Genomic DNA, 20,774 nt, shown 5'->3' with positions numbered 1-20,774 from the left:
GGACAATTTTAGTAAATGCATTTCTTACTATCGTAAATAATAACCGATTGTTGTTTTGATTGTTTTGTAGTTTTTTTTTTGGTCAATTTAGGAAAAGATCTTACAAAACGCTTCTTTTTTTACAGGAAAAATAAACATCAGCAGTGACAACTGTGAAATAATGAAATGAATTATACAACGATCAGAACAAGGAGTTTTGATGTAAATGGGATATTACAGTGGCACAGGTTAGTGATATTTTGCATGTGAACTTATTAGAGCATGAAGAAGCAAACCTTTTCCCCACAATCTGTGATCAAAAAATAATGTTAATTAAAATTTCGCAATCATCCTCCGAGTTCTAAGAGAAGAGGTACTATATTTTATTCAATCTGAATGGATTTTTTAAACGACCCTAAATCTGCGGCGATACGAACCGCTCAAAACTATGTTTTGTAACTATTCAATTCTATTAGAAAATCTGTGACCCATGAATTATGTTTCAAAAATTCAAATTGGTTTTGTGGTCTTCAACAAGAAGTACTTTGGTGGTCAAGAGCTTTTGGTTGACGGACAGTATAGTTTGAAATACAGCCCAATGCACCTTCAAAATACTTGAAACTATATGCTATGTGTGCATTAGGGTGGGGGTTAGGGTGACCGATTTTCCAGAACCAAGTTTTTTTGGTTTATTTTGGGGCCCCAAACAACCCTGAACTTATCGGAAGTTAATTGGTTTAGTCTCCGCTTGGCGCATTGCATTTCAATTTTGTATGAAAATTTATATGGGAAAACCTACTTTTTTGCATTTACCTTTCTAGAGAGCTCAATAATGATCTAATAGTGCACTACATTATGTAAAAGTATAGTATTTTAGATGCCCAACAACTTTGCAGAAGGCACTGAAGATCTAGGATGACCCCAAGAAGAGCTATAGCTGTTCAAAATTAGGTATGTCGATTTAAATGCAGAAAATCTTGTTTCCTGCCAACATTATCAATGACCCGGGGCCAGTAGCATTCCCATCAGAATTAACCTGTCGTAACGAGTTTATACGCTCAGCTGGATCAAACAAACAAATTCAGGTCAATATTCTAGGCGTAGGTAGAATCTACAACGTGTTTCAGAGGTTACTTCTGATGGAAATCTGACTAACGCCGTTACACTGGCAGTGTTGGCAGAAAAAATGATTTGCAACATAAATTTCGACATACTCAACTTCGAACAGTTCCAGTATTATTTTTGAGAAACCCTAGCTTTTTGATGTCTTCGGCCAAGTTGTTTTTCATCAAAAAACTTACCATTTGAAGTCATGAAACCTATGGTTTGAGCCACTTTGAGCTCTTTAGAATGGAAAATGCAAAAACGTTGGTTTTTCCATACAAATTTCCATATAAATTTGAAATGCAATGCGCCAAGCGGAGACTAAACCGATCGACTTCCGATAAATTAAGGATTGTTTGGGGCTCCAAATAGAATAAAAAAAACTTGGTTCTGGCTTTCTGCTATTAAGTTTCATTTTTTCCATATAAAGATTCCCCACCCTAGTGTGCATATAGTTTTGAGTGTTTGAAACAAATCCCGTGAATCTGACCATTTTGAAAGTTGCCGTCTTCAGCAACCATTGTTTAGGAGGTCAAAAGTTTTTGTTTGGTACACATTTTGTTTCCAGACTCAAGAGTGTATATAGTTTTGAGTTTTTTTTTGTGTTTTGAGTATTTTGAAAAAAAAAAAATCTTGAATTCAACCACTTAAAAACCTGCGGTCTTCACGGAAGTTGTTCAGGTTTTTGGTTAGTGTGCATAAAATTTTCAGTATTTTCCAATTATTTTATTTCTTAAATTCAACCGATTAGAAAATTGCGGTCTTCAATAATGTCGGTCAGGAGATTAGGGACTCTTGGTTTATGGAAAATTTGGTTGAGAATAAGACCACTATAGCACCACAGCAATCGTTTAGTTTTAAGTGTCAAACTAAATCTATCTCGAGCATCTAACTAATTTGAAAACTGATTGCGTAGGGCTCAAGTTTTTGGTTGTAAAGATACAATCGAGTTCTTTCAGAACTTTGAAAAACTGGAAACAATTACGGTCGACGCGCGATACTTATTCTGCTAACGTTGCCTTCCAACTGCACCTGTTTTTAATTTGCGATAAATCGGCTTCGAGACACTGCTTGATATTTGTTCAACTCCGATTGGAGCACAATACTAATCTCGAGTGACACACGCAAAAGTTCAAGCTTTAATCATCCAATGTGTCCTTTCAATTCGCACAGAATTTGCTCTGACTTCGCACAACCAATGCGTGATACGCATAACGCAAAAGTTGTACAAGGAATACATTGACAGAGATCAAAATCAGATTATGTATCATATACACAAAAATCGTAATGTCTCGGTAAACTTCAGCTTCGGGCGAACGATCAGTTTCAAGGCGCTCAAAAAACCGTTCTTTACTTTCGCGAGACGGTGCGTATCAACGGCTCGTACATCCCTAAAAACCGTCAGCAACCGAAACAGCCAATGGCGAGCCTTGTTGCCGCGGAAGTTATTGACGCTGGTACCAGTAACGCAGAACCGAATGCATGTGAATGAAACCAGAGTCATAATTAAATGCAAAATGTTTTGGACTAATCTCATGTTTTTGTTTATTGTTAATAATTGAATGATGTTTTCAAATGACCTGATTCATGAAAGTGAATCTATCAGACAATAATTTCTTCAATGGAGTCAGTACCCAACTTATCAGTATTGATTGCTGGTTGCACTGTTTCAACGATGCCTACCTTCTGAACATCGGCTAATGCTTTATAAGTGTAGTGGTTTGGAGCTGCGCAATATATTCAAAATACGCTAGAGCATCAAATGCGTTATGCCCAACGCACATGCGTTGTACTGGTTCCAATTTTAATCAGTAAATGCGCTAATTTCGCTCATAAATGATCTGGTTACGCACACTCCAACTTTTGCGTGCATGGACGATATGGCAGATGCTTGTACAAATAGTACTTGTTAAGAGTTCAATTAGGAATTACAATAGACGAGGTGAGCGGTTACTCGTCTGACCAATTTTGGTATTACAGGCTGGATTTTGGATGAGTAGTTCGTCTGCGAAACTGCTCGACTCGTCCATGACTAAGCTGCCATCTGCCAAGTTTCGTCAGTCGTACTCGTCAGTGACTAGAGGTGAGGCGAGTTGCTCGTCTCGTTTTCTGTAATAGGGACCTAACTTTTAAGCGTATTCCTGAACCCTTCTGGAATTTTGTCAATTTAAAAAAGAAAACTCGACAATTCCATCGACTACATTTCTTGACGTTAGAAAATCGAGTTTGGATGCAGATACATGTGAACAGTTTACAAAATTCTTCGTTTCTCCATTTGCACCGAACATCGCTTTTGTTGATGTTGCTGCTGATATTGTTAATGTAGACACTAGGGTGGGGCAAAGTGATAGATTCTCAAGAACCAATTTTTTTTTGGTTCTTTCTGGGGCCCCAAACAACCCCAAACTTACCGGAAGTCGATTGGTTTTGTCTCCGCTTGTCGCATTACATTTCAAATTTGTATGAAAATTTATATGGGAAAATCTACTTTTTTGCATTTACCTTTCTAGAGAGCTCAATAATACTCTAATAATGCACTTCATTGTGTTAAAGTATAGTATTTTAGATGCCTAACAACTTTGCAGAGACACTGAGAAGCTAGGATGTCTCTAAGAAAAGCTATAGCTGTTCAAAGTTGAGTATGTCGATTCAAATGCCGAAAATCTTGTTTTCTACCAACATTAGCAATGTACCAGCGTCAGTAGGATTCCCATCAGAAGTAACCTGTCATAACGAGTTTATACACTCTGCTGGACAACGTGGTTCAGGGGTTATTTCTGATGGAAATCTGACTAACGCCGGTACACTGGCAGTGTTGGCAGAAAACATGGTTTGCAACATAAATTTCGAATTAATCAACTTTGAACAGCTCTAGTATTTTTCAGGGACACCCTAGTGTCTTCGGCCAAGTTGTTAGGCATGAAAAAAACCTACCATTTTAAGTCATGAAACCTATGGTTTGAGCCATTTTGAGTTCTTTAGAAGAGAAAATGCAAAAAAGTTGGTTTTTCCATACAAATCTTCACATAAATTTAAAATGCAATGCGCCAAGCGGAGACAAAACCAATCGACTTCCGATAAATTCAGGATTGCTTGAGGCCCCAAATAGAACAAAAAAAACTTGGTTCTAGCTTTCTGCTTCCCCACGGACACGTTCGAGATCACGCAACCGGTGGTTTCTGCTGCGGCCAATAAGCTCAAAAATTCTTTTTTTCCTGGACTTGATTGGAATTCCTGCCGTTGTGTTCCATCGATGTATTGCTGTATCGAAGCCTCCTCAATGGAATGAAGTCTTACATTTCTACAGATCAGCATAATTTTAAGTCTGGACGTACAGTTACCACAAATTTGTTGGAATTCATGCATACTCGTTTTACACAACTGGGAGCCAAGTGGACGTGGTTTATACGGATTTGAAGGCCGCTTTCGACAGAATTGATCATTATTATTTATTATTTATTGGATCAAATCCCTCCTACCAGAGATCTTAATGAATAAGTACATATATCTGGGCTGAGAAAAGTCACCTTAAAAGACACTGGAGGACGACTATCAAGGTGGTATAAAAACCCTTTTGAAAGGAAAAAACATATACAGAGATATTACAATAGTTAGATACAGAAAAGATAAATGAAGTCAAAACAAACAATACACATTAAATAAGGCTGATACAAATTTTAAGAAGTTTTTATGTCCACGGTTATCAAAGTTAGCTAAGGGGAGGGCAAAAAATAAATAACACTGAGAAGAAAAAAAAAGGAATAGCTTTCATACAAAATTGTGTGCAGGTTACGACGTTTGTAACTTGTATGCAAAAGTGTGTTGAAAAATACCACATTATTATCATTATTAATCATTTGGCTTGTCTTTTGATGACACTTTCACTGTAACTGGACTTGTTTGATGCTAAATTAAGCATATACGCTGTCGAAAAGTCAATAATATTAACAAAACGGTATGAACTTTTTTTTATTCCCCTTCAAATTGTCAACATTTTTAAAGGGGGTGGGGGGGGGGGGTTGACATAAAATGAAAATGATATTTGTATCGGCCTAACTGTTATAGAAATTGGAATTATCGTTGAGTCGATTTCAAACTAGTTCGTGCGGTGTGAACGAAGAAGCTGAAGCATTGTCAAGATAGCAGGGAAATCAAAGCAACCTGTGAGGATTTTATGAACTGTCCTGGCCAGGTTGTACTTACGACGCTCTTCAAGGGGTTTTATCCCAACCAGCAAGCAAAGGCTTGCATAGGGCGGCAAATTATCAGGTTTCCTCCATGGCAATCTGCGACAAACCCTGTATCCAAAAATCGTAATACGGATATCAAACAACGCAGGCGGTTTCTAAAACTGTGCGTACCAGAGAGTAGTAGAGTGTGCGCCAAGGGTAGAACTTTAGTAAATCGTTAATGTACAAAACAGCAGCTGCCCAAGAATACTGCACAGAGAAACGTTAGAAGAAACCAGGCTGAGGAACACCACACACTAGAGAAACCAGGCGGATTGCAACGTTCTCAACTTAACAGCGATCTTTCGATTGCGTAGAAATTGCCTGCGAAGAACTGATCCATTTTACCAATCCAGTTGAAATTCCTAGCCTGTCGCATTTGGCACAAAGTTATCCATGATCAACGCGATCTAAAGCAGCTTTTAGTTCCGTGTAGACAGCATCACAGCACAGTTGCGTGGCTTAGTTGATACCTGTGTGATCGATCACTTCGTGTGAAATCAGTAGCGTGTATCTCAACCCCGTTTATTAACTTGAGCGGTGTACCTCAAGGAAGCAACTTGGAGCCGTTGCTATTTACAATATTTTTTGAAGATGACGGTATTTTGCTTAGTGATAGATGTAAACTTAAAACTATATATCGTCGTGAAGTCCATAGAAGATTCTCATCATTTGTAGCAGTCGTTGAATATGTTTGTAGAAATGCCCACGTAATAAACTGAAAAAAGGCAAAAGAAAATCGCTTGAATTCTGAAATCCGCGTAAAAACTGCGTGGATTCCGAAATCGAGAATGAATATCAAGGAAAAATCTAAAAAAACTAGGCCAAATCAGTGAATATTCAGTAATTGGATTGAGTAACTTCATCGGACACTCTAATTAAGCGATTTGAACACGAAAAACCAATAAAAGCATACTGCGTAAAAAGCGACTTTCCTGAAATATCCGCGTAAAATAAAAACCACGTAAATTCCGAAATCCGCATAAAAACCGCGTGAATTTCAAAATCCGCCTAAATTTTGAAATCCGCGTAAAAAAGCGTAAGAAATACCGTGCAGAAAAAAACCGCGTAAAAAGACCTTAAAGTATTCCTAAATGCTTTGTAATGACGTTTCATCGGAACTTCCAGCCTACAAGGTTTAACTATTATTTCGATATAGTCGTGCTGAACAGGGTTGAAAATGTAAATAACTTAGAAGTGATACTGATTTTAAAGCTCTCCCTTGCCAGCCTAACAGTCAGTTGGGGTTTATAACCAAAATAGCCAAGGGTTTCAATGACCCGTATTGCTTGAAATTTTCTATTGCTCGTTGGTGCGGCACATTTTAGAGAATGCTTCGCTTGTTTGGCTTCCACATCAACTGACCTGGAGTCTACGAATCGAAAGAGTTCAAAAACTGTTTGTCTGGATTGCTTGAAAAAACTTGCTATGGCGTGACCCACAGAATTTGCACCCATACGGTGATCGATCACCCTAGCTCGACGAAGAAAACTTCAGCAGGCAACATTTGTCGCTACGCTTCTGAACAATGAAGTTGACTGCTCCAGACTACAGTCGTTACTGCATATTCGTGTCCCATAGCGTTCTCTAAGGACTTTTACTTTTCTCCAAACATGGTTTCTTCTTTTGGACTTAATGAACCTATATCATCGATGATACATGCCTTTACTTCAGCTGAGGATTTCTTCGAATTTGGCGAACGTTCCAGTTGTTTCTCAAGTAGAGTGGCAATATTCATTAGAACTTTAGGTTAGATGGATATAATAAACTTATAATAATCACAGAAAAAATGTTCTTCTGCCACTGGCAGGAGACCTCATCTTTTTAAGAAGAAAGAATCGCGGGATAAGTTAGGGTCAAAATACGAAAAATTATGTGCATAAGAGCGCTACGTAGCACTTGATCTTCTGAACAACTTTGGTGAAGATCACGACTTTCAGGTCGAAATCGTGAAATAAATTAAGGACAACATATGACGAATTTCATGCTCAATTGTGTCACATAACGGCAGAATTTTGCATTAAGCTGCTCATCAATCAAAAGCCCTTCTGCACCTTCTGCACAACTTTGATGAAGATCACAACTTTTTTGGAGGTCGTGAGATAAGTTAAGATCAAAATACGACAAATTTCATGCTCACTAGCGCCACAAAGAGAAAGAATGTTGCATTAAGCTGCTCATCAACCAAGATCTCTTGACCTACTCAACAACATTTTTTGGGAGGTCGAAATCACGAGATAAGTCAAGATAAAAAAAACGACGATTTTAATGATCTCTAGCGCTACATAGAGGGAGAATTTTACGTTAAGCTGTTCATCAACCAGAAGCTCTTGACCTTCTGAACAACTTTGATGAAGATCCCATTTTTTTGGGGTCGGAATCGTGAGATAAGTTAATATCAAGTAATGACGGATGAAATGCTCACTAGTGTCACATAGTGGCGGAATTTTGAATTGAACTGTTATATCAACCAAAAGTTCTTGACCTTTTGAAAAACTTTGCTGAAGATCGCATCTTTCTTGGAGGTCGGAATCGTGAGTTAACGTCAAAATAGCAGCCAAAGCCCCTTTTCCTTCTGAACAAGTTTTATGAAGACTGCAACTCTGTAAGTCGTTGAAAACAAGAGATTTCGACCTATTCCAGGAGATGCTAAACTTTTTATGGAGTGTGGCCATATTCAGTGAAGCGGTTCCAAATTCATAACGGGTAGTGTATATATTTTAGTATACGCTCCGCACCTTTTGTTCCATACAGAAACTGTCTGAGGAGGAGTTGTAGGAAACTAATAAAAAAATCGTATTTTTTTTAAGAAAAAGCGCATTTTTCCGAAATAAATCAATTTTTTCAGTTTAAATTCAAAACAACTCAAAAACGGAAGGATTTTAGTAAGTTGCCATGATTGTAAAATGTCGATTGAAATCATTTCATATAAATGAAATACATTTTTTTGTTATAGTGATTCTTGGAAACATGATTCAAAACTTTAAACGCTCATAAACGATTTGTTTCAGGTTTCTCTTCTTTCCTATTTTTCATCTAACGAAGTTGCTGTTAAAACTAGATTATTATACAAATCACGCATAATATTTTACTGAGCGAGTGATTAAATTTTGGTTTTAGCTTATAATTGCTTAGAAAACTACATAGAAACGCGAATCTATTGTTACTCAGTCTATTGATTGACATTGAACTGGTCGAGGTCCAATTGCTGGTATTTTCCAAAATTACAAACTAGCAGTTGATGGCCATTGAAATTTCGAAATCTTTATGCCTTTCAATTTTCATCCAAAAGGAACTGAAACGGAACACGAATCTAAATATTTTAATAGCGTGTGATTCAAATTTTTGTTTGCTAACATTCTCATACAATAGGAGTTGATCATTTGCGTAGGTGTAGTACAATTTTTTTTAATTTTTGTTGTTTTCATTATCTTAGCTCAAAGTATTGAAAACACACTTTTAGCCATATTCAACACACACATGAACATCATGCGCGTATTCTAAGCTCGCACAGCCTGCTAGGATTTGTATAACAAAAAACCTAAACTCCCTTCGCACGTTTCTTCACTAGCGTCGATAAGGTGTCGTATTCCTAACCAATATTGACTTTATCTGTCAGCAAATAATGGATGACTTCATTCAAAAGCTGTTGTACAAAATTTTATTAACTTCCTTACTACGCGCACGCGCGCACTCTTCAGACGATGTTTTTCCCAATCTATCATTTTCTATTGTATACAAACTAGGAAGACAAGAAAAAAAAGCAAACCCTTTACCGTATCAGACACCTCTTTGCTCTTCAATTTATTTACTTAAGTCTAACCTTCGAACCGAAAGAAGCGGGGTCCCTCGAGGCCACATATTCACACACACGGCAACAAACAAGCAGCACTAGGGGAGAGCGGGACCTTGACTTTTCCTCTGTCTGGTTCCCTTTTTTTCTGCTTCTTCTACTCTGCTCTGCTACCTTGACGCAACATCTCCAGCAAATGATGCGTGTAAATTCGCGGCCGGAATTCGATTCCTCGGTAAGAAGCAGGGTTCACAATTTATTGCTGCTTGCTTCTGATTCAGGACCCACACTTCTTTGTCTGTTTTTCAGTCATTTTAACCTAATAGTTTTCAATGTTGTCCTTTCTTTCTTCGAATCAAACCGAAGGTTACGTTAATCCTTTCGGTTCGAATGGGAGTCACGGGAGAGGGTCCTCAGTGGTAAAATGAGTAAAGCTCGGCCACGTGTCGAACAATCGAAGGGTGAAGATTCGTTCCACCTGCGCTGCCGTTGCCGCTTAATCTTTAACGCGTGTGTGTCGTCATCTCAAGCAGCTGCTGCTCCAGCAGGACCTTAAATTTACATTTTTGATTAGGTTATGAGAGCGCTCATCTGATCATCAAAGCGGTAACGAGGCGATTCCAAGTCGGTTCGGGTTTGGATTCAAATTTTCCACACGTACTGCTCTAGTCATGCTCGAACGAGAGAGGCATAGAGAGAGAAAAACCAGATGGCGGCAAGCGAGATTCGCCAGTAGAAAAACCGAAGATTACCATGTTCATTTCTGATTCAGCGGATGATCCGGAATGGAAAACCCATATGGTGGTCAATTTTAAATAAAAATTAATGGGATTCTGTCGAGTTTAACCCCTGGCAGGGCTCGCTCCATTGCAATCGCCATTTGATATTCCGAAAACAGAATAGCGAACCCTTGTTCGACTGTTTCCCGATTCCTGCATCTTATCAGCCGATCCAATACGGTGAGGGTGGATCCGGTTAGCATCTGGTCTGGCCAGCTAGCCAGGCTGCTACGTTTTGATGCGAATCGTTTCTCGGTTCTCCATCTTTATGTTTGCATATCGTTTTCGGTCAACGTGAAAATCCTTTTTACGAGCTGCCATTTCCATGCAGCAAAGTCTGGTTCGAATTTAAATCCACCTCTCCCGACTGTCGGACGGAGATCAACTGACCAGGGGCCATTGCTGTACGCCAATATTCACATAATACAATTTAACGCTTGGTTGAATCTTTTGTGGAGTCAGGAGTTTATCTTTGCTTCACCCGACAGTGTTGGACTTGTCTCGTACTGCTGAGATTGAGGGATAACGAAGTGTGGCCACACCACCGAGCATCGAGCAGCAGCAGTCAGTGAGGAATATTCAAAATTTATATGCAAAAGACCGGCAAAGTTCGGTGCAAAATCACTGCCCGAACTAGCGATGAATATAAATCAGCTTCTACGCTGTGGCAGTTTCATGCTGATTTGGCAGCTTTGGGGCAATAAAAATTCATATCTCGAACATCAAATATTCATCATCACTACGGTTTGCATATACCTCGGACCGACTGACCGCCGGCTGATAAGGAGCTCCAGTCTGGTTCTGGAAATGTTTAAAATCCACTCCTCAGGATGACGACAGGAGAAGCATAATCTGCTTGCGCGATAAGCCGGAATGTGCAGTCGAGTGAAATATTGGATGGATGTACGTAACGTACGACGATGCTGGGCCGATGAGGATGGCAATGCAGTGGTCAATATGGTTACTTGGATGATAAAAAATCCAAACGTCCAAACGTAGAGGCCGTGGCTGCCAGCGAGGCAAAAAGGTCGCCCCCCGAAGAAAGGAGGAAAACTCGAGAGAAGCAGAAATCATCCGCTCGGAAAAGGGCCGGAGATGGCCGTTAGATTTGTGTGTTTGATTTGAAATTAGCTTTATTTTGAATTGGAAATTCATTTAAAGTAAAAAAAACGACGAGGGAAAATAACTAACGGTAGCACAAAAGATGATGTATGGTGATAGAGATAAAAGCAGCGAGAGCAGTATGCAACAAATATGGTAACCCTTCTTTTTGCTCCCTCGTTGGCTCGATTTTCCAGCCGGTTCATGCATATTGAACCGTTACAGCATATTGCCACATGATATGCGTGGCGTGCGTGCGTCTGCGGATTGGCTGCAAGCCTAATCGGCTGCAGCAGTAGCAATGATCGAGAGTTATAGCAGGAAAAAATCAATCATCTCTGTATAACAAATTTCGTGTAATTTGCTAGCTATACATAAATACGCTAACCCAACAACAGAAAAAAAGCCATCTGCATTAAACCCCTTCACTCAGATTTCCCCTTCCAAACAGCGACGGCAGGACCAATTGGAAATTCGAAAAGGCCGGGCACATAATGGCGAAAATTATGACTATCACTGTTGGCGATAAATATCGTTAAGATACATTTTAAAGCACGTCATGACCTCTATTAGCATGACGCATGGCTTGCGCAACATGTTGCATCCACCCTATTACGACGCCTACCACGGCAATCGGTTAACCGGGGGAGAAAGTGGCGATCGTAGCAGGCTGCTACGCGATGATAGGGGCCATATCAATCATCGCGCATTTATGCGCCTTTCGACTTTTGGAACGTCCTTTCGCCTACTTGGTGATACAAATTGATACAATAGACCCCTGACGCACAGCGGCGTAACCCGTTAATCCGAGTGCGATCAATTACGAAATCGGTTGGAAAACTGTATCGCACGACAGAGAGAGACACACACATACGGTCGAAGTTCGCTATGTAGGCTCATAATTCATCAACACGCTTTTTAATGTCAAACCCTTTCCTCGCCCCCTAGTATTGCACCACCGTCTGAAAACGAGCATTTTGAAATTGTTAATTTCAATTTTCACCCGAGACGAAACCAGCAGCAGCAGCAGAAGCTAGCAATAATGTTTTAAACATTTATGAAGTTCGTTAAAAAAATTGTGTTCAACTTTCCGTCCCCGTCGTGGTCGTGGCGCCCATTCACCACCACCAGCCTCGCTCGATGCTTGGCTTTTTGTAATTGACAACACAATGGCGCTGATTGGGCTGCTGCTGATGCTGATTGTAGATTTTTCTCGTCCCCGGGTCCACGCGGTTTGTTGTTCTGTTTCAAATCCTAGCAGGCCTAGTTCTATTGCACCACGGAAACACGGTCTGTGTTCTATGTGTTTGTTGTTTTGACATTAGTCTAGAGGCAGTAGTTTGGCGTACAATTTATCCTCTTCGCGGTCGTGGTCGTAAATCAATCGTTTAGTAAACTAGAAAATCTCGTTCACGGTTCCAAGTGGGTGAGGGTAGATTGTGCAGTGATTGTCAGATTGGATCACGAGGATCTCCGAACGGTGCTGTATTTAAGTATTCGGTTAGTACATGCAACACTGTTTCAAATGCATATGTCATGTCAGTTGCTAAGTTTAAACTATCGACCTCCTTTAGTAAGCGGTCGAATTTCATATATCAATTTTCGTACCCTCCATCTTTTTATTTTAATTGAGAAATGGTGAGAAAAGTCAAACAGAGCTTCTAAATTTAGTTGTAGAAGTTCACTTTTGCAGTTCTCATTTGCGTTTTGGGCATTATTAGCAAAAAGAGAAAGAAAGCTTGAAAATCTATACTTGTTTCGTCTACTTTTTCTTTGAGTAAAAGTGGGATTCTTGACGCTATCAGTTCCACGAGCTCCAAAGCAAATTAAATTAGTAATATCCTTTCTGTAGGTGTGTAAGATGCGCCTTCGTACCCGTTGCTCTCAGTTGCTTCCTCTAATTTGAAGGTGAACAAATTTCTAAAAAAAATTGTAATCATATATCGCTAGCATCGAACATGTATTTTTTGAATATTCTCTTCGGCAGTATGAAATACAGTCAGGTTTTTTTTGTGCGGGGGTCAAGTACCTCGTAAAAAACGCGTAAAAACCGGGTTAATTCGAAAATCCGCCTAAAAAATCGCATTAATTCAAACATTCGCATAAAAAACGCGGCCAACAAATCTGCGCAAAGTAAACCTACGATGCTCTACGACCAGTATTTGAAATTGTTCTCTTTCAAGGTTATTCCCGATCCTTTGAAGAGCGAAGGCTTTTGTTGATTAAGCCTTTTACTCAATAAACACTTATTGTATATTTTCCTATTAACAGAACGGTTAGAATCCTTTTGGTGCACAGTTCTGCATCAAAATTATGTTTTTGATTGGGAGCTGCGTAGCCGCAAGGTTACAGAGTTTGCTTTGTCAAACGGATGGTCGTAGGTTCGAAACTTAGTAGAGCCAGGTCATTCGATGTCAAAAGGAGTTGAGCATATGGGTTTATTTTCAGACTCCCCACCAGTTCCCATTCTTTTACGTTGAAATCTACAATACCTTTGCATGACTTCCTTTCAACAAAAAATAAATCGCTCTTATCAATAAAACTGGCCAGAAGGACACACGACGAAACTTCTCCAGGGATTTATAATTGGTGATATTTGGCAGGAGGAACGAGGCTCCGTACAGTAGAACCACGGGGATGGCATCGCTGTCTGCTACCATACATTCGACGCGTTACCAACATTACTAGCACTGGCACCCGAAAAATGGTCAGTTTACCCTTATCTTCGGGCAAACCGGTTAAATGTTGACTGCAATTATTGAAATAGAAAAAATACAGAAATAGATGTTCGTAACGCTTGAAGGCTACCATACCATTCCCTTGAGTGGAACAGTAGGCGTGTAAAAGGAAGAGTAACATCACAAGGCTCAAGCATGCCACTTCTCAATAGCGGTATTGCTAATAATAAAAGTCAGGATACAGCAGACACTCGGGCATATCTCACCATAGATCAACGATTCTAGTCGCAGTGAGGAAGTCCATACAGGAAAAAAGTGTTTTTAATCCTTTTAAGATCAATCTTTTTCAAATTATAATAACCCTCTAGTGCCCAAGACCGCCATTTGGCGGGCTTCAGTTAAACCTCTAAAAAGCTTCAATAAATACTTAAAAACTGTTTATAATGATTCATATTGATTTACCGAAGCCCGTATAGAAATTAACTTGGGCACTAGAGCGATAAGTTCCTTATTAGAAACATTTCGTGTTTCAATCTACATCTAGCTTTCAGTGAGTGGTATTGAGCCCAAAAGTGAACCTTGAGGAACATCTGCTCTAATAGGCAATTAATTAGAATTTCAACGCTGCATTAGGGTGCCAATGAAGTGCATTGGAAAATTTTGACTATCGCATTTAGTTAAGTAAAAGCTAAGCTTTTAAAAAAAAGTCCCCATACCAAATGTGAGCTCATTCGGACATCGACAAGAGGAACCTCAGAGCGGCTAGAGTTTCACTTTTTCGACCGATAAAACTGACTGTGTGAACATGTCTAGTTTTGTGGCAAATAATCGTCTTTTGCGGGAAGTGTTACTTTCCATTTTATTCAAAGAAAACGGCGGCTGAAGCGCATCGAGATATAAAAAAAGTTTGAGCTAACGTCACTGTAAGTGAAACAGCGTGCCCTGGTCGGTTCTGTCGCTTCATTGACGGTAATTTCGATATTGACGACTGTCTCCGCGTGAATGAAAGCCAAAAAACTTCGGAGACGCTGAATTGGAAGAATTGCTGATGAGAATCCATGCCAAACGCAGAAACTGTTTCAGGAGTTACTCTTTAAGCCATTTCCAAACGGTTGCATGATGAAAAAACAAGAATGATTTGAAGCCAAAGAACGTTAGGTGCCGATTTTTCTCCTGTGAACAACTGTACCAGCGGCAAAAAACGAAGGGGTTTCTTCATCGCATCGTGACGGGTGATGAAAAATTGATTCAGTACAGCAGCTTAAAGAAAAACACTACGACATCAGCTCAGCCGAATATGAGCACTGCGAAGGTTATGCTGTGTATTTGGTCGGTGTTATTTATTATGAGATGTTGAAGCCGAACGAAATCCTTGCTAGAGAAAGATATCGTTAGATGCGATTAAGCCGAGTACTGAGCGAAAAACGGTCACAATACGAGCAGAGGTACGAAAAAGTGATTCTACTGCATGACAATGCTCGGCCTCAAACTGTCAGAGTTGTTAAAACTAACTATTTTTGGAACTATTTTTTTCAAAATGCATTGCCCTAAAAAAGTGAGAACTTAGTTGCGCACCTAATAAATATTTGATACTAGCCGGCAAACTTCGTCCTGCCCTTTTTTTTATTTAAATAATTTCCAACATTCTAAATTGATTCCAAACACATCCAAAGAATGACTTCTGATTTGATTGATTTGTTTATAGTCTGCAAATGCATAACGAATCGGACATTGAATACGATTAAACTTAAACAAACGAATCGTTTGAAATGATTGTCTTTATCGGAATGCGAACATCCTTGCCCTTCAGCTTTTCTACATCGTCTCAATTCTGGAAATACTCATATTGGATAGTATTCGGTCAGTTTCAGCAAATTTCCAAATACAGGAAGTCGTCCACTTTGATTTTAAAATGGCATGTGGAGACAATTTCTGGCATCAATCTGATACCGGATAATACTCATATTGAGTGGGTGTAAAAATGACTGACATTTTTGGCTGTTTTCCAGAAACCGAAAGTCACCATCCTAGAATCCAAGATGGCGTCTGAGGTAGATTTTTAGTGTCCGTGCATCATCACGAATACGGAAATGAGTGATGATTTTTTTGTTCACTTTCGGCTGTTTTCCTGACCCTCCCCCCGCCCCTTCCTTCCAAAGTATAGAGGGTAGTCAAACCATCAACCAGTCTCAACATACCAAATTTGGTTTCATTTTCTCGAGTTGTGTAGAAATTTGAATTAAATTTGAATTTTGAATGCAAGTATTTCTGACCCCAAAAACTTTCACATGCCAGATTTAGTTACATTTGCTTGATTAGTTCTCGAGTTGTGCAGAAATTTGTGTTTCATTTGAATGGAACCCCTTCTTCTAGAAGCGGGAGAGGTGTCAACTCACCGTGCAAGTATTTCTTGCCTTCAAAAACCTTCACAAGCCAATTTAGTTCCATTTGCTTGATTGATTCTTAAGTTGTGGAGAAATTTGTGCCTTATTTGAATGGGTCCCCTCCCTTACAAAAGAGGGAGGAGTTTCGAACTATCCTAGTCACCTTTTTCGTCCCCTAAAACCCCTACATACAAATTTTGACGCCGATCGGTTCAGTAGTTGCCAAGACCAACAATTCCTTAATTTTCATGACATTTTTGAGAATTTATCAGAATCTTAACATTTTTAACATTGTCGACGATTCTGACATTTTTGATCGTTTTTTTTAAAGTTTGACGTTTTTTTCTTATATTCTTTAATATCTTGGCATTTTTTCTAATGATAAATATAATTTTTGTTGATGTTGAAATTTGAACATGTATCCTCTCTGACTATTTTTTTGTTTTATCTTGATTCTTGGCCTGTCTAACATTTTTGTCACATATTTACGGGCTCGTCGTTTCTACTCAGATAAACGCTAGCGTGTATGAGACAAACATTCACTGCGGAAATATCTGCTCTCATGCTAATGAGCAAATCGACGCACGTGCTTGATGTGCAGTGCACACTGTGGTGTGCTTCTGTGTATTCTCACTAGAGTGATTCACCACTCTTGCTTCGCTCGGTTGTGGTGTAAGCAGCGAGTGAGATAATTGTTCCTGCGAGCGGCAGAAGCACATCGCAAAGCAGAAGAAGGAAGTGTGGCACAAAAAAATGCATGCATCACTCATACCAGAGTGCGCGGTGAAATAAACTGCGCTCTTTTCGCATATTGAGGGGAGTAACAAGCCTGCAAGCTTTTGTCAATTTCAACATTTGTCACGGTAAAAATCTTCATTGTGAATTAATATAAGTTGAATTCATTGTCGTTTGTTGAGTCCAGCTTTTTTAAAAAAAAACACACAAACGATGGTCCTTGAATATATACTTGAAACTATGGTATATTTCCGAAATTTATTCTCCTTCCGGTGGGTTCGTACCATACAAGCATAAACATAACCTCGCAACATGGCTGACAAGAAATTGCCCGCTTCCAATATTTTTTGCAAAAATAACAATCTTCAGCTCAAATTCAATAAAACTGCTGGCCAGATATAAGAAAGGAATAGTTTTTTGATAGAGTTATCTACTTACCGAAATTAGTGGCTAGCAAAAACAGCGATTCTGGAACACAAGTTTCGAGAGTTATAGTTTACTTCTACGCCCATTAAAGCTTAATCGCGTTCTAACAAGCACGAACGAGTAATTTTTAAAAAACAGCTCATGCAAAATATTTTGTAAGTATTTTAACAACATGTAGAAAATAATGTACAAGTCCCTGAATATCAAAAGAAGCTCCGCGTAACGGTATTCACCGACTAATAACCAATAATAAGCAAAAGCTTGAATATCCAGGTGATCATTTTTCTTGGAATGCTAAAATGGCATTGGTGCAACGGTTCCGTTAAAAAAAATCCTAGTAAAAAACGCGCTACATAGGTTTTCTTTAGTTTTTCATAAACTCTAGAAGTGTCGAGCAATAAAACAACATCTATGCTAAAAAAATGCACGATAACTATAATGTCAATTAGAAATTTTATGAACAGTACCAAAGATGTGAGTATAATTGTTTTCTTATTGCATTTTTTTTTCTCGGTAGAGTGACTGAAATTGCAACGTATTGCAGAAGATGGTTGGTGTGTATTCTAATTAACGTAGGCATATCATTGTCGAGCAATTGCAGTCATTTCAATTCGCCTATGTAAACACATTATTTTGTATAATGAACTTAGGGAGACTGTGGAAAGATGCTGTTCGCATAGACAAATCCAGTGATCAAGGAATTGTGTGAACACATATTTTTTATAAATTTATTCATTTGCACCATTTTTATAGTGTTACGTTTTGTCTCGTGATTTTTATTGGTCTTTATATATGCCATAATAGCCACCACAAAGTAAAACGTGTGAGACTAATTGTTGGTGGTAAGCTTCTAACACCATCTTGGATCGGTAGAGGCATTGTAGATTCTGCTAAAAAGTAATAACTTTCTTGTTTGTTTGTATACGTTTGTCAACTAAAAATAACCACTCACATCCGTCGTTAATATTACAGTCGATACTCTTTACATTCCAGCGGTACTTTATGCATGTTAGCATCATTCATCGAAGTAGTCAATAAGATACCTCTTTTCACAGACATTAAAACTTGTGAATAAGGGTTTTCACGCAAAATCGTCTCTGGGCAAAAATTTAATTGCATTTCATTTTCATTTTCATTTCGAAATTGAATTGCATTTCACTCAAGAAGATATTTTTTTCAAAATTCTTGATATGGTGCTGAAACAATTGTATTTTCTCTAACTATCGATGTCAGCAAACTCCCAAAATTGCACTGCAATCTGAGAGGGGGCTAGTGAATTGATGTGAAATTCCTCAAATGCGTCAATCGGTTACTAAACGGACAACGTTGGTGCCTTCAATAAGACCCGGTAATTATAACTCCAATCGCTCGATCGGACGGGTTCGGATGACATCGGTAGGTTTAGTGAAATCGCTAAGAAAAAAACTAGAGGGGAAAATATGCAGACCGGAACAAGGAAATATATAAAGATCGGGCGACTTAATTTTTGGCACGTGGCGAAAGGGTTCCCAAAAGCAACCGAAAAAAAAGTGTTGAATATCAATTTGGTGGGTATTATCATTTTTTGGGTAATCGATTACACTTACCATGCGATGGAGGCGGGGACGGCGATTTCGACAGGCGGCTAATGTCTGTAATGATACAGGGAAAAAAAAAACTATAAAATATGTGATCAAATGGGTCACGTTAGCAGATTGACAGTTGTTGCGGTATGGGCGGCAGAAAAAAAGGGTAGAAAGCAGTCAAGGCCTACTTGCTCGCACATTTAGACGAAGACAAATTATGCTGACATATTGGAAAATCAGCTTTGCATGCCTTTCTATACGGGCGGATAGAAACCAGAGTGAGAAAGCACGAAGAAGGAACGGTCAGGAATGATCTGCATCTGCAAGTGTGCACCTTGTTTCCGTTCCTTTTGTGCCCCTGGCCACTGTGGTGCGGCCGACGACGGACGAAAAGGAATGCAGCTTCTGCATTTGGTAAATGCTCATTTTACGCTAGAAACCTGTACGAAACGCGAATGTCGAAGCGAAGCAGCAGCAAAAAAGAGCATAAAATCATATGCCTATTTGCATAGACAAAAGGAAAACCGCCCGGGAGAAAGGTTCCTGAACACGCAGATGGCCGTTCCTACACGGGGAATGTGAGACAAATACCTAGTTTCTTCATTTGTTTGTTAAGATACTCGATACCTTTTAATCGAATTTGCATTTCATATGCAGCTTCTCAAAGTAGGCTTTGGAAAAGAACGATCAAGGTGAGCTCAGCACTCCATCCGGGTTCCTCTTCACAGCTTGCTCGGTTTCGGAAAAAAGCACACATAAATTACACACCATTTGAAATAACAATGATGAAAGCAGCAAATTGCAGTTTTCTTTCCCTACGTACCAGCTCTCTGCTTGATGTTTCGAGCGTACACAAAAAAAATCTTTTTCTCAAAAATGGTGAAACGAGATTGCTAATAATAATAAAAAAAAACTAGCTTTTTCATTCTACCCCAGGACCCCGCACGGAAAGCAGGGAAAAAATATGCATACTCATTTTCGGGTAGGGAAGCGAGATTTTTGTCCTTTAGAACTTGACAGTCTGACTGTAATTTACGCATGACTTTGCATAAAACGTCTGCTTTTACCTTCAGTTGGTCATCGTTTTTTGTCGTTATTTTTTTTTTTCTTTTCGTTCTTCCCTCTCTCTCCCCAAATTACACACTAATTTATGACCAAACATTTAGCATAAAATTGCTTTCAATTGAAAACAATTAATTAATCAGATAAGAATCGATCGATGCAAATGACTTTCGATGGTGTCGCATTATGCGTAGGAACCAGCAGAACGACAGAAGGTCAACCGTTTATCGACCCTTCCCGTTCCGGGTTTTGTCACGCGTGTTGTCATCTACATTTGCTCTGCTCCCTAGCAGGACTGTCCCTTCAATTGCGGGCTGTGATCGATTTGCATAAAAATATTTGGACTTGTTTGTCCCCCTCCTCTGTTCAGCCAGGAGCGCGGTCAATGCTTATTTGTTCGTACACCCGTCCGCACAAGCAAGTAGTCAAAGATCCCTCGCGAAGGGCCGTAGTGACCGGGCATAATTTACGAACTGTCCCGGCAAACGATGCGTATGGGTATAAATTTTAAAACCCTCTGGGAACAATAATCACACCGAGCGAAGACCCATAAGTAACTCGTAAAATATGGATGCGAAATGCGAGCCTTTTTCGAGCGACAAACAGAAATATACACACCGACAGAGAGAGATACAGCAGGACACAGGAAACGGATGCTGGTCACCCGGCCGTCGGAATGCTGTAAATAATAGGTATAATGTGCTCTTAATAATGTCCTGGACAGTGGCTGGTGTGTGGCTCGTGACCTTTTCGCCGAAAGGGGCAGATGGTCTTTGCAACAACGTCCGCAGCAGAATCCTTTTCATTCGTGTCCCTGCGCGCGCCTGTGTATGTGTGCATGTCGACGAACTCTTCTTCATTTGGATATAAAAGGTTCCATTTTTATTACACCTCCCCCGTAAAAATGTACACTTCTTCTTCAGTCGCTGCATTACGGTC

The 20,774-nt window shown here is 39.4% G+C and overlaps 1 protein-coding gene across 3 annotated transcripts in view; it reads right to left on the bottom strand.

Annotated features, from left to right (window-relative positions):
* Positions 1-20,774, bottom strand: part of LOC129726446 (transcription factor mef2A-like) — a 246,107-nt gene that overhangs the window by 15,541 nt on the left and 209,792 nt on the right. For all 3 annotated transcript variants that reach the window (XM_055683145.1, XM_055683143.1, XM_055683144.1), the window contains exon 4: positions 18,795-18,839. In XM_055683145.1, coding sequence (XP_055539120.1) covers positions 18,795-18,839 — 45 coding nt within the window. The remainder of the gene's footprint in view (positions 1-18,794; positions 18,840-20,774) is intronic.

This window comes from Wyeomyia smithii, chromosome 3 (assembly GCF_029784165.1).
Source record: "Wyeomyia smithii strain HCP4-BCI-WySm-NY-G18 chromosome 3, ASM2978416v1, whole genome shotgun sequence".
NCBI classification, from domain to species: domain Eukaryota; kingdom Metazoa; phylum Arthropoda; class Insecta; order Diptera; family Culicidae; genus Wyeomyia; species Wyeomyia smithii.
Note: the sequence above shows the minus strand (reverse complement) of the source record. Positions and strands in the feature narration are given on the sequence as shown.